The sequence below is a fragment of the Rhodamnia argentea genome, chromosome 7, assembly GCF_020921035.1.
Source record: "Rhodamnia argentea isolate NSW1041297 chromosome 7, ASM2092103v1, whole genome shotgun sequence".
Taxonomy (NCBI): Eukaryota; Viridiplantae; Streptophyta; class Magnoliopsida; order Myrtales; family Myrtaceae; genus Rhodamnia; species Rhodamnia argentea.
Window position 1 is genome coordinate 28,335,821 of NC_063156.1, and position 14,807 is coordinate 28,350,627.

General features: G+C 40.8%; 2 protein-coding genes across 2 annotated transcripts; both read left to right on the top strand.

Moving 5' to 3' along the window:
* The first annotated feature begins 5,865 nt into the window (after positions 1–5,865).
* Positions 5,866–7,785, top strand: LOC115749752 (protein ALUMINUM SENSITIVE 3-like). The gene is made up of 3 exons (XM_030686717.2): positions 5,866–6,408; positions 6,963–7,208; positions 7,338–7,785. Exons 1-3 carry the CDS (start codon positions 6,109–6,111, stop codon positions 7,650–7,652), a joined length of 861 nt encoding a protein of 286 aa, XP_030542577.1. The 5' UTR covers positions 5,866–6,108; the 3' UTR covers positions 7,653–7,785.
* A 4,803-nt stretch (positions 7,786–12,588) lies between these two features.
* LOC115749760 (protein ALUMINUM SENSITIVE 3-like) lies at positions 12,589–14,594 on the top strand. The gene is made up of 3 exons (XM_030686726.2): positions 12,589–13,049; positions 13,655–13,900; positions 14,030–14,594. The coding sequence occupies exons 1-3, from the start codon at positions 12,750–12,752 to the stop codon at positions 14,342–14,344; spliced, it is 861 nt and encodes a 286-aa protein (XP_030542586.1). The 5' UTR covers positions 12,589–12,749; the 3' UTR covers positions 14,345–14,594.
* Positions 14,595–14,807: the final 213 nt, after the last annotated feature.

Here is a 14,807-nt window from a genome sequence, read left to right on the forward strand (position 1 = left end):
GGGGGTGGGCCCACCTTTAGTGGGATCATATCATATATAGCAAAGAAGTAGGACCCTTTCAGAAATGGACGAAAATACCCCTTCAATATAGTTTATGATTAATATCACCAAAAATTTTAAATTTGTACGTATATATATATCCTGATTTAACTTTTACATTGCAAAATGAAAACCCAAATTGGCATATGCGTGGTGCATTTATCCTAAATTAATTTGTGTATCCCAGAAAATCACAAATTAATATACGTGCCACATTTATCCAAAACCTGTCATTTCGTGGTCCATTCGTACACGATTTATCCCACAACTCCGGTCAATGTTAACATCAATTGTCATTTCATCCCTAGACGTTCCATTTCAAAGTGCTTACGCTAAGCTGAATTATAACATTCTATGGGGAAAAAAAAAGGGCCAACAATAAGGCTTGTACCTTCGCTGAGGGAGGAAATATTGAGGTTCTTCAAATGGAGAATCTTGATTTGAGATCACCGATTGAAATAGAAGGTCGGTCGTCCTCAATGTTGACTAGGTCGAAGTTCATCGAGCTCCTGAACTTGAACCCAATAACCATCGGCGAAGTGCCGAAAAGAGAAAAAGCTCAAGAGCTGCCCGAGATCGTGAAGATTTGCGTGATTAAGAAAGCAATATTGAAGCGACAATGCGAAGTTTTTGTAAAAGGTTTGGCACATAAAGAGAAGATAGATGGCAGATTTGTCACGGACACACCAACGAGACAATTTTTTTAGTACAAATTAGTTTGGAGTAAATGTGATACGGATGTACCAGTTTGGGATCTTTAGTGATAATTACCCCTAAATAAATCGCACTAATGATATCTTGACAATTCGTAGTGCGCAGTAATTCTTCTTGGTCATTTTAATTTCTTTCTTACTTTATTAATGATTTGCTCTTCTTTTTTTTAAATTTATCGATTCACTCATCAATTGCCTTCAGCGAATATGCTTAGAAAAAGACCTGAATCTCTAGGAGTTTTTCCCGCCGATAAGTTGGAATGTATGTCTGCTCTTAACTACCTGTTTGAACTGAGAATTAGTGATTAATTATTGCGGAGAAGTACGTGTTAATTAAGCAAAGTCCTCCAAAAAGTTAATCATAAAATAAAGACTATTATGTCATATGCACCAGTGGGACCACAAGAGCATAGTCCATACGATCATCCCCAGTGAATTGCTGTCCCTAGATAACACACGAAGGATGAATGTCGAAAATTAATTTTTTATTTTTTGCGTTGTTATTTTAATTTTTGATTTTTGCGTGTTTTTTTTTTTTGTTGGGTCCAATTTTTTTTTGGCTTGTTGAAACGGTCGAAAGAGAGGTAGGACAGACGAGTCAGCCCAGTAGGCTCTTGCGCTGGATGGGGTCGAAACTTCAATCGCGAGAGCTGGTGAAAACGCGGGAGGGACTTGGCTGAATTCAACCAGCCAGGCAACATCTGAAAACGTGAATCCTAATCATGTGCCGATATTCCTTTGCTTAATCACCTATTTAATTAATTGAAGAACCCGTTTTGATTAAGATACTTGCCCGAATCGAAAGGTGTCGCCCCGCTCACGAACTCCGCGTCACCGCAACGCTTGTTAAATAACATGATTATCGATGTCTTTTCGTGGAAAAAGGGTTAAAGCCGAGTACAAAAATTTAAGGTCGCAAATCTATTGAACCTATTTTATCACAAACAAGAAAATATGAAGTAACCCTGTAAGAGAGGTAATGGAAAGAACATAGCGTCCGAATGCTTGTCGATTCCTAGATTAACAAGCCGGTCAGCAGGACGATTTCCTTTCCCGAAAGCGAACTAAATCATGATCTTATGAAAGACCAAGTTGTTTCGTGAAGTCGAATCCTAACCACAATGCCCGAATTTTTGTTTGCGTCGATGAATGTGTTCATACGAATAAGAATCATGAACCAGCAAATCCTAGATTGCCTTTAGAGGCATCATCTATATTCGGTTTAATCGGAGAATCTTATCTGATCAAAATCGAAAAACCAGGTATGACTATATACATAATTGTTTTGCAGTTAATTTTTGGGAAATCAAAACCCAAAGCATATGAACGCGCATATTATGAGGCATCTGAGAATTAATGTCTAAGCATAAAGAAAGTCATAATTGTTCATCTCGATCTATGAAAGACATATCTCCGAAGGTCAGAAAGAGGTACAAAGGTACTATGGACCACCATGTGCATGTATGTGTAATTAATTGATGTTCATCTGGTGTTTTTTCCCTAACAAATTTCTTTTTATTTTTTATTTTTATTTTTAGAGTTATAGTTCTGTTGCTACCGGTTCTTCAATGGCAGGTTGATTATGGCATTCCCTGCCACGATTACACAACGAAATACCATGAAAAGGAAGCCGTTGGTTTTTTAGAAGCAAGAGCACACCAAACATGCCGGATTTTGAGATCCGATTCGACGTAATGTACACAGCCGAATGTGCACCGGATCCGAAGATTGGCTTAGTATAACGATGAGTTAACTAGGTTCTTGAATCATGTTGCCGGTCTTGGGAACATGGCTTGTGTTAGAAGTGTGCAGCAGGGGATTGATACTTTCACTCGAAAAGATTTCTCTAACACAACTCATACGTGCAACATGACAATTTTTCTCTCAAAAGAATGGGAGAATCGACTCTGATATCATTCACTAGAGGCGAGTAGCATAAGCTCGATACCTCCATTTTGGGAGATCCCCAAGAGAGAGTCAATGTCCGAGCTCATCAACATATCCATTTAGACCCACATTTATTCAAAAGCTTAATTTATGAATTATGAACCAACTTAGACATATTAACTACTTTTTACCATATCGGTTTTCCGATAAGGGAATTCTCTAACACAACAAACACGTGCATCGTAACAGTTTGATCCTTTAACGTGCTCTAAATTAAAGATCTCGACTTGTTGATTCATGACCGTTCAATGTCCTTGAAATCGATTGAGGTTCTTGTATTTGCGTATATATCGTCGCGGTGTCTAGTAGCAAGTTTGCGAATCATTTCAAGTTGCATTGTACGATAGGTTTAGAATTTCTCCAACAATTATTCCGAATTATATGAGCACTGTCTTGTTGGTCGATTCACACCTCTCAGACCCCCAAAAAAAGAAGAAGCATTACTTGTAATGTCTCGAGACCAAAAAGGTTGTGGTCCGAATCTCGTTTGCGATTCCTGTACCAATCGCGGACCACATTGAGTTGTCTCGATAACAACTTTTTTTTGTCATTTTATTCATCTATCAAAATAACACTCGAAAGGTATATAAAATACTTTCAAGTATTTATTTTGTCTTGCAGTGATTTGAGATTTGCTAGACTTAAAAGATCGAATCATAATTTTGCAAATCTTTAACTAGGGGCATGTCGCCGACAAGTCGGTTAAAGATATTGTACGAAACACGAGTCGATAATGCAGGAGTTGAAGCTCTGATGACTCGCCCCAGGTGCAGATGCTACTATACGACCCGCACGGTAGTAGTTAGCCGAAACTAACGTTGAGTCTAGCTTCTTCACCGCCACCCCTTTTGTCGCCAAACATATATTTTTCTTCCCTATTGGCAGAAAATGCCCTCTATTTATTTTACGTTTGGGGGATCCTGAGGTCCAAACGAGACATAAGACAAAGCGATTTAAGGACTTACTTAGGTCCAAACATCACTTGTAATGACTCAAGACCAAAAAGGTTGTGGTCTGCATCTCGATCGCGATTCCTGTATAAATCGTGGTCCACATTGAATTGTCCATATTGCAATTGCTTTTTGTCAAAAGAAAGATTCTATTCATTAATCAAAATAATACTCGAGAGGTATATACAAAGTTTTCGAGCATTTGTTCTGTCATGCAATGATTTGAGATTTGCTAGGCTTGAAAGTCCGAATCGTACTTTCCAAATCATTAAAGTAGAAAACTACGAGACATGTTGAATTAACGGATGAATATTTCCAATATAACTAGACACAGATAAAAAAAAAACTATAATCTCTTGAATGATTCGGCCACGAAACACTAAGGAAATGTCGGTGTCTCGTTCTAGAGATATTACTAAGAAGAAGCCTGAGTTCGAGCCAATCATCGGAGCGTCAAAAAGTACCCCATCCAAATCTAAAATCTTTGTGTGCCTAATGCGCGTACACCAGTACCTCAACAGTCGATTAGACGAGACGTGAAAAAAAAAATATAATTTTGGGAAGATTTACCACCTAGCATTATTGCAAAGTTGTTACATTGGAGATCCTAGCGCATGGTTACCAGCACACAGTTACAAGTATTTTACCTTGCGGAAATGATTCTTACATTCGCGATGCGGCCATTTTTCACACTAGAAGCTGTTCTATTACAGTAAGATGCGCATGATCCGATCCGATGATCGAGATAGAGTGGAAAGTCGTGGAAAAGTGGGGTTTGCTCATAAAGGGACGCCCGTCCCAAATTCGTGTCGGAAAAAAAGTCTCCTTCCTCCCTTATCTTATCATCCATTTCCCTGCGCAATCAATGCGTCCTGTGAAATCCACTGCCCCGCCACTACAGCCATCTCTTGGGTCCCGGCCACGCCCCGCCTCACGTGACATGGGCCCGCCCCCGCATATTCTTGATTTTCCATAAATTACCGTCGATGTTAAAAATATTTTTCATCGACTAATTATAGCAAGCGATACAAGCGGCTATTTTTTAAAAAAAGTATATTTCAATTCATTCATTTTTTTTTTCATTAAACGGACGGAGCTTGGTCCATCGAATCTCTTGGTATGGCGACAAAAGGTCACCTCCTGTCTTTTGTGAGATCCAGAGAACGATTCAAATCACGAACGAATGTAGTTGTTTAGCTACGGCATGCCTCACGGGGGGAAGCTCCTCGATCATTAGCATCTTATTAAGGCTGCAACGATTGATTCGCGAATGGTGCAGAGTAGCTATTAACTCAATCCGAACATCTCATAGTAGCCGTGTAACTTTAGGCTACGTTCGATCATATGGATTTCTAATTATGATAGCAAATCTAATCCAATGATTTTGCTATATGCGATTTACTGTTTGGTGAATCCCAATAATAAAGCCGAATATTTTCACATCCAATTTTGTTCATTGTTTGGTATGAACAATATATTAGTGCGAATGAACCTAAAAGTTGCACAAAAGGAGATGGTAAATTGGTAAGAGTCTTTCACGACACTCTTGCTTACTTAATATTTGAATTTTAATACAATTTTAATTTTATTAATTTAAAAAACTTGTTATTAGAAAAAATAACTTCTACATTAGAGAAGGATTGCTTAGTTTTAGCATTAGAGTTAGGGTTAAATATCACAAAGAAGTCAAACTGGTATATCTGCGATAAATTTACTTAAACCAAGTTATTCGATTTATAAAGCCTAATGATCGAAAGATTGTTACTCTTCCTTCTTTAAAAGTACATGTAAACATATAGATTTACCTTTTTGCTTGTTAAGTCAACTGAGTTATTATCTTGCATTTCAAACGGGTGTTCAAATTGAGCCACCTTCATTATGAGTCGCTCGGGGACCGGAAGGTTCGGGATCACTCAGCCCGTGCCTGCAAGCCCCACCAAAACGATGGCAATCGGGAGGTCCTTCCGCACGAGTAGTGCTGCCACTACACAACACCGCACGAAAACCATTCAGATGATCGTTCAATGCGCGGATTTAATCATTGTGATCTCGCGTGACAAAATGATTGGTCTCTCCACCAAGGGCGAATCGCCTTTGAAGTGGACCCCGGGGGGACTTTAGGATGGCCCACGGTCGGCACGGGGCAATAGCGCGTACCGAGACAAAACCTTCCGTGACATATTAAGTCCCCTGTTTTCGTATCAGGTCGTACGTACGTTCCCCGTGATTAGCGAGGCGGACTCATCTCTTTCCTCAAGTAGAAACCGCCCGAGTTGTTCCCCAACGCCAAACTCCATCTGGGGACGGTTCTCTCTCTCTGACTCTGACTCTGACCACCATAAGTTCCGTACAAGCCACCTCCCACGTCCCATTTCTCTCCCACCCATAGATTCCTCCTCCTCCTCCTTCTTCATCTTCTTCTTCACGAGGTCAAGATTCAAGAACAAGTTCTTGCGACAATGGAAATGGCGAGTGGAGCAGCGACTGGGTTGGGCTTGTTGGAGTGGGAGTGGGAGTTCGACATGGAGCACCTGGGGTGGATGGTGGACTTCCTCAAGGGGATGGTGAAGCCGCTGATGGCGCTCGCGGTGGTCCTCATGGCGGTTGCCCTTTCCTACGCCCAGAGGCTCCGCCTGGAGCGAGAGATGCTTTACGCCATCTTCAGGGCTTTCCTTCAGCTCTCCGTCATTGGCTTCGTCCTCCAGTTCATCTTCAACAGCCAGAACGTCGCCTGGATCGTCCTTGCGTACCTTTTCATGGTATCTCCCCCTCTCCTCTTCGTGCTTTTGGCATTTCCGGTTTATGTTTCGGATACAGAGTTTAGCAGAGAGAGATGCAGAGCATGTTTCTGCTTTCTTGGTTTCTTGTTGCTTCCACTAGCGACTTCATCTGAAAAATTTACCCTTTTTTGCATTCATGACCTTAATGATCTTGGAGTGAGATATAAGATAATGAATGTCTCAAAAAAGTTTAGCTTCCCCTGTTTTCTTGATTTTCTCCAGCCTCAGCTAATGTCTTTCACTAAAATTAGCTGGAAACCGGAGAAAATGTTCCTTCCTTTTCTTTCCCTTTCTCAAATTCAAATTCAATTTTCAGACAAGTTATCCTCTCTATTTGTTCAGTTTCCAGAGAAAGAGATACAGAGCAATATGCCTGAGACATGTTGACTGGTTTTGGTTGAGTAATTGTCTTAGCATCCGACCTCCTTCCTTGATGAGAATATAGGCTCTTTCGGTTGTTTTAGGCTCAAGTTCTTGGCCGTCATTTGTTTACGTTAATCCTTTCGTTGACTTTGATTATTCAATCCTTTTAGGTCTCGGTTGCCGGCTACACGGCCGGTCAACGTGCCAAGCATGTTCCTCACGGCAAGTACATAGCTGGAGCCTCGATCCTCGCCGGAACCGCGGTGACTTTGTTCTTGCTCGTCCTGCTCAATGTGTTCCCCTTCACTCCTCGGTACATCATCCCCGTCGCGGGGATGATGGTGGGAAATGCAATGACGGTCACTGGTGTCACCATGAAAAGACTTCGGGATGATATCAGGACCCAAATGAACCTGGTAAGTCTTGATTTCAACCCGCTAATGTTCCGCAATCCGTGAACAGAAGGCCACTTTTGATTTTAACAGAATGGAATATGGACGTCCAAGTCCTGAAATTTATGTGAATTTGTAATCTGTCTGTTGCAGGTGGAGACTGCATTGGCTCTCGGCGCAACCCCGCGCCAAGCGACATTCCAGCAAGTGAAGAGGGCATTGGTCATCGCACTCTCCCCGGTGATCGACAATGCGAAAACCGTGGGCCTCATCTCGCTCCCGGGCGCGATGACGGGCCTGATAATGGGAGGGGCTTCTCCGATCGAAGCCATCCAGCTGCAGATTGTGGTGATGAACATGCTGATCGGCGCGTCCACCGTCAGCAGCATCATGTCCACGTACCTGTGTTGGCCGGGATTCTTCACCCAGGCTTATCAGTTGGAAGCCAAGGTGTTCTCCTCAGAGTGACGTTCGATTCGAGCGTCTGTCCACAAAATAACCCTAGCGCAACTCGAAACCGAGACACGAAAGGGATTAAGGAGGACTTCAGGAGATGCACTACAGAAATTGTAGAACTTCATTTTTTTTGCACCATATTGGGTTATCAATCATTAGTCGAATGAGAAGCTTTTGATATTTTTGGTTGATTGCTTGCTGAGAATCAACCTCCTATGTTGCTCATTGGCTTCACACAACACAATCACAATTGGTCTCGACAAACAGCAAAATGCAGCAGGAAAATACAAGAGCGACTGGAAGTTTTGACGAATTAAGCAGATGTTTAATCTCCAAACCGTCCGCAACCGAGTCTGCTTTCTGTTTTTCCTTTAGAAACGGGTCGATTCGGCTTTAGGCAAGTATGTTGGACTCATGGTTTTTAGTTTGTAGAGAGATTGTTCTGGGGATCCTAAAAACTGTTCCTATGGAGCACATTCTCCGCCCTTTTCGGATTAATCATGGCTGTGTCGGACAATGATACGATCCGGCCACAGCATCCCCTACAATGACAAGAAGTCTAATCACAACACACTACTTGAAGACCAGCTGCTGCAACGAATGCATCGTGGACCGATTTCAATTCCGTTCCCGAAGAAGTTGGGCTTCTGTGATGCTCTGAAAGGAATGTAACAATCAAATGGTATGTACTTGTATCCCCCAAGTCAGGTTTCAGGAAATAACAGGCATGCTTTGGCATAAACGATGTTTAAGATCAGCTAATACCCGACTCCGTCTGCATCGGTACGTTTCTTTCTCTAACTGGTTCGTCGTCGCGCCATGCGCTTGAAGGACTGAACACAGGCTTCCGCTCAATGGAGAAGAGATAGAACTACGGCACAGACGGACGGTAAGAAATGGCGGCATTCTCGACGGAGACACATTCACACATCAACCGAAGGTGTGCCCTCCCTGGAATCTGAAAATTGATCCCCCGAAAAGAAGACGTGATTGCACATCACAGATGAACAAGTGTAGTTGTCGAGTTCGAGCAAATGCAGGTCTAACGCCACAAGATGTCATTGGCCTAAGCACTAAAGGATACATCGTCGTCGCGGGATCCAAATTAAGCAGAATGATTTGGTATACAAAAGTAAAACCTCGGCCGTCAAAACATATTGTATACCAAATCTTGCAATTGAGTTCAGGTCATAGTACTAATGGAGGATCACCCCGTCTTTCTTGAGATCAAGAGCATGATCCAAATCACGACCGAATGTAGTTGTTTAGCTATGGCACGTCTCAAGCGGGGAAACTTTTCGATCGTTAGCATCTTATTTGCCAATCTCGGGCATTCATATCGCAAATGATGCAGAGTAACTGTTAATTCAATCTAAACATCTCATAGTAGTAGTGCACCCCTAGGTTACATTTGGTAGTCTGGAATTCTAGCTATGATAGGATATATAATCCAATAATTTTGATCTATCCGATTCACTATTTGGTGAATCATAATAATAAGGCGGGATATTTTCACATCCAATTTTATCCATTATTTAGTATGAACAACATATTAGTGTGAACGAACTTAAAAGTTGCACAAACGGAGATGGTTAGAGTCTTTCATGACACTCTTGCGGGTTTTTTTTCCAAAATAATTTTAAAAAAATATATTTACAAAAATATTTTTTAAAAATAAATATTTACTGATTTGGGCCTCACTCAGCAGTTGGGCTACCGAGCAAGGCAGACACCCGACCCACGTTTTTGTTGTTGTAAATTTCGCATTTTTTTTAATTATTGATACTTAGAATATTTATTTTATTTATAATTTTTTTTCTTGTGAAGCTTATATTTATAACATTATTAGCAATAATTAATGTAAATATTTATTAAGATCTATAATTAATAAATAATGTTGTGATATAATGTAATATAGCCGCAGGAATATGTTGGAAACCGCAATAATAGATAGATGGGAAACCGTAGCAAAAGAGTTAAAAACCGCATGGAAAGATTAAAAACCACAGCAAAAGAGTGGAAACGAGTAAAGAAATGACAAAACTTTGGAAGAACATATCTCATCGCTCGGGCGTCCGTTTGAGACGATTTTTTTTTATTTCACGTAATTTTTCGAGACGAATCCATTGGCAAATTGCCGTAGGTGGTTTGACCCGGCTTTTTCCCCCAAAAATGCCGTTTTCCTTGTCAATTTTGCATTTTCTCCCTTCGGTGCTACTTCTCGATATCGAACGAACCGTCCTTTCCCTCTTTCCCCAAACAAATTCGGTCGGCTAAAATATTGAAATAGGAAAGAGGAAAATGAAGGTTCGTTCGATATCAAGAAGTAGCATCGAAGGGAGAAAATGCAAAATTGACAAGGAAAACGGCATTTTTTGGGGAAAAAGCCGAGTACGGCAGTTTGCCAATGGATTCGTCTCGAAAAATTACATGAAATAAAAAAAAAATTCGTCTTAAACGGATGCCCGAGCGATGAGATATGCTCTTCCAAAGTTTTGCCCTTTCTTTATTTGTTTCCACTCTTTTGTTGCGGTTTTTAATCTTTCCATGCGGTTTTTAACTCTTTTGATGCGGTTTCCCATCTATCTATTACTGCGGTTTCCAACATATTCCTGCGGCTATATTACAATATATCACAACATTATTTATTAATTATAGATCTTAATAAATATTTACATTAATTATTACTAATAATGTTATAAATATAAGCTTCACAAGAAAAAAAAATATAAATAAAATAAATATTCTAAGTATCAATAATTAAAAAAATACGAAATTTACAAAAAAAAAAAAAAACGCGGGCCAGGTGTCTGCCTTGCTCGTAAGTGGGCCCGCCGAGCAAGGGGTTGGGGTGGACCCAGCCCCTGGCTCGGCAACTCAACCGCCGAGCGAGGCCCAAATCCGTAAATATTTATTTTTAAAAAATATTTTTATAAATATTTTTTAAAAAAATTATTTTGGAAAAAAAAAACCCCACTCTTGCCCACTTCATATTTATTGCTTATTTTTTTAATTATTTTCCTTCACTTTTTTTAATTATTTTTTTATTTACTTTTTCCCTTCCATCATTCTCTAACAAAATTTTATTAAATAGTAAACTATACTAATATTTCTAAAATACTAAAATACCTAAAATATGTAATAACCATATATATATAAATATTGTCTATATATATTGAATTTAGATTGTAAAAGCAAAGAAATATGAATAAAAATAGGAATAAATAGTGAAGAAAATGTTGTTATTCTTTTTTTTTTAATAGTAGAATTCAAAATATTATTCATATTCTAATACAATTTTAATTTTATTAATTTAAGAAATTTTTTTATTAAAAAAATGACTTTTACATGATGGATTTTAGAAATTCTATCCATCTTTATTCTACCTACCATATAAGATAATTTTATCTAGGCTATATCTCATTTTATCCTGTCTTGAGTAGGCACCAAATATTGAATATGACAAATTTTATTCTTTTTTGAATTTTATCCAATTACCAAACGGAATCTTAGGATAATGGCGAGATGAGTTAGGGCCGATTGCCGCACCTTCCCTTTCCATAATAATAATATTAACAATAGTAGTAGTAGTAGTAATGATGATGATGATAACCAGCAGTGAAATGAGGCATATGAACCGCGGGTTTTCTATGGCCCTTCAGAGGATCAAAACCCTACCGTTGAGTATGCCTTCCAATCTATTATTATAGTTAGATTTAGTTTTTTTATCCTAATTTCCTCATAGAAGGAATGGGTATACAATGATTGTTTAGTTTTAGCGCAAGAGTTAGGGTTAATATCATGAAGAAGTCAAATTGGTACATTTGTGATAAATTTACTTAAAAATAATTTTTAGGCCATAAAATTTGTCAAACCGATATGCACGGCACATTTATCATTGTTAGTTTTCATCAATTTTACCCTCAAATTGCTAAGGCATATGACATATGCCAATAATTGAGTTGACTTGATGAGTCCAAGTGAAAATCGGAGATGAACATAGATTTTCAGGCATATTTGAGTAGACATTCTACTTGTGGTGGAGCTTGGTTCATAAAGTCTAATGATTGGAAAATTGTCACTCTTCCTTCATTAGAAGTACAAGTGAACATACAGATATACCCTTTTACTTGCCAGGTCAACCGAGTTATTACAATGTGTCATCCAGCTCAATAATTTCACGAGAAAATTTAGTGGAAGCTAACGGATGGTAAATGTGTCAAGTGTGTATCAGTTTGAGATTTTTAGTGATTCAAAATTAGTTTGTGATAAATTTATCGTAAATATATCGGTTTAAAATTTTTCGTGATATTAACCTTTAGATGAATGGCAAATTTCGGCTTCTCTTCATGCGAAATATATGCGAGGCTTACTCCAAGCTTCTTTTTATAAAACTAAACAGTTTACCTTCGGACCTTACTTGGAAAAAGCCCAATCTTGACCGAAAACATCATTCTACCATGAAGAACTCGATGTTTACTTATCTACTGAGACTTTGCTTGACTTTTTCTTTTATAAGTAAAAGGGTCGAGACGAAAGACACCAAATGTTCAAATCGAGACACACTCATTTCGCACCCCTCGTGACCCGAGGGTTCGTGATCGCAGAGCCCGTATCCGCGACCCCACCGAAACGATAGCAATCGGGAAGTCAGTTCCGCACGAACAGTGCCGCCTCCGGGCAGCACCACACGAGCCATTCATATGTTGGCTCACGGCGAGAATTGATCATGTGAATCTCGCGGGAAAAATTGATTGATCTCTCCACGTTGATGGACGGTGGACCCCACGCGCCATAGCGCGGACCAGGACAAAACCTTCCGTGACAATAACTCCCGGCTTTAGTATCAGGTCGTACGTAGTACGTTCCCGTAATGAGCGAGATGACTCATCTCTTTTCCTCGAGAAGAATCACCCCGAGTTGTTTCCCCAACGCCAAACTCCATCTGGGGACGGTTCTCTCTCTCTCTCTCTCTCTCTCTGACTCTGACCACCATAAATTCCGTACAAGCCACCGCCCACGTCCCATGTCTCTCCCACCCATAGATTCCGGCTCCTCCTTCATCTTCTTCTTCACGAGGTCAAGATTCAAGAACAAGTTGTCGCGACGATGGAAATTGCGAGTGGAGCAGCGACGGGGTTGGGCTTGTTGAAGTGGGAGTGGGAGTTCGACACGGAGCATCTGGGGTGGATGGTGGACTTCCTCAAGGGGATGCTGAAGCCGCTGATGGCGCTCGCGGTGGTCCTCATGGCGGTTGCCCTCTCCTACGCCCAGAGGCTCCGCCTGGAGCGAGAGATGCTTTACGCCATCTTCAGGGCTTTCCTTCAGCTCTCCGTCGTTGGCTTCGTCCTCCAGTTCATCTTCAACAGCCAGAACATCGCCTGGATCGTCCTCGCTTACCTTTTCATGGTATCTCCCCCTCTCCCGTTCGTGCTTTTGGCATTCCCGGTTTATGTTTCGACATGTAGTTTAGCAGAGAGAGATGCAGAACATGTGTCTGCCTTCTTGGTTTCTTGTTGCTTACATTCGTGAGCTCTTCTGAAAAAAGTTTCCTTTTTCAATATGTAATTCATCAAAGCAAAGCATGCATGACCTTGATGATCTTGGAGCGAGATAAGATAATGACTTTCTTACAATATTTTAGCTTCCCCTGTTTTCTGGATTTTCTCCAGCTTCAGCTAATGTCTTCACAAAAATTAGCTGGAAATTGGAGAAAATTGTTCCTTCCTTTTCTTTCCCTTTTTCAAATTCAATTTTCAGACAAGTTATCCTCTCTACTTGTTCACCTTCAGACTTCAGTCGATTGTACTTACAGCTTATCCAGAGAAAGCGATACAGAGCAATATGCCTGAGACATGTTGACTGGTTTTGGTTGTGTAATTGTCATAGGATTAGCATCCGACCTCCTTCCTTGACGAGAATATAGGCTCTTTCGGTTGTTTTAGGCTCAAGTTCTTGGCCGTCATTTGTTTACGTTAACCCTTTCGTTGACTTTGATTATTCAATCCTTTTAGGTCTCGGTTGCCGGATACACGGCCGGTCAACGCGCCAAACATGTTCCACACGGCAAATACATAGCCGGAGCCTCGATCCTCGCCGGAACCGCGGTGACTTTGTTCTTGCTCGTCCTGCTCAATGTGTTTCCCTTCACTCCTAGGTACATCATCCCCGTCGCGGGGATGATGGTGGGAAATGCAATGACGGTCACCGGTGTCACCATGAAAAGACTTCGGGATGATATCAGGACCCAAATGAACCTGGTAAGTCTTGATTTCAACCCGCTAATGTTCCGCAATCCGTGAACAAAAGGCCACTTTTGATTTTAACAGAATGGAATATGGACGTCCAAGTCCTGAAATTTATGTGAATTTGTAATCTGTCTGTTGCAGGTGGAGACTGCATTGGCTCTCGGCGCAACCCCGTGCCAAGCGACATTCCAACAAGTGAAGAGGGCATTGGTCATCGCGCTCTCCCCGGTGATCGACAATGCGAAAACCGTGGGCCTCATCTCGCTTCCGGGCGCGATGACGGGCCTGATAATGGGAGGGGCTTCTCCGATCGAAGCCATCCAGCTGCAGATTGTGGTGATGAACATGCTGATCGGCGCGTCCACCGTCAGCAGCATCATGTCCACGTACCTGTGTTGGCCGGGATTCTTCACCAAGGCTTATCAGTTGGAAGCCAAGGTCTTCTCCTCCGAGTGATGTTTGATTCGAGCGTCTGTCCACAAAAATAACCCGAGTGCAACTCGAAACCGAGACACGAACGGGATTAAGGAGAACTTCAGAAGATGGATTACAGAAATTGTAGAACTTCATTTTTTTTTGCACCATATTGAGTTATCAATCATTAGTCAAGTGGGAAGCTTTTGACATTTTCGCTTTGATTGCTTGCTGAGAATCAACCTCCTATGTTGCTCGTTGGCTTCACACAACAAAATCACAATTGGTCTCGTAAAACAGCGAAATGCCGCAGGAAAATACAAGAGCGGCTGGAAGTTTTGATGAATAAAGCAGAGGTTTAACCTCCAAATCGTCTGCAACTGAGTATTCTTTCTGTTTTTCCTTAGAAACAGGTCGATTTGGATATAGGCATGTTTAACCTCCAAATCGTCTGCAACTGAGTCTTCTTTCTGTTTTTCCTTAGAAACGGGTCGATTCGGATATA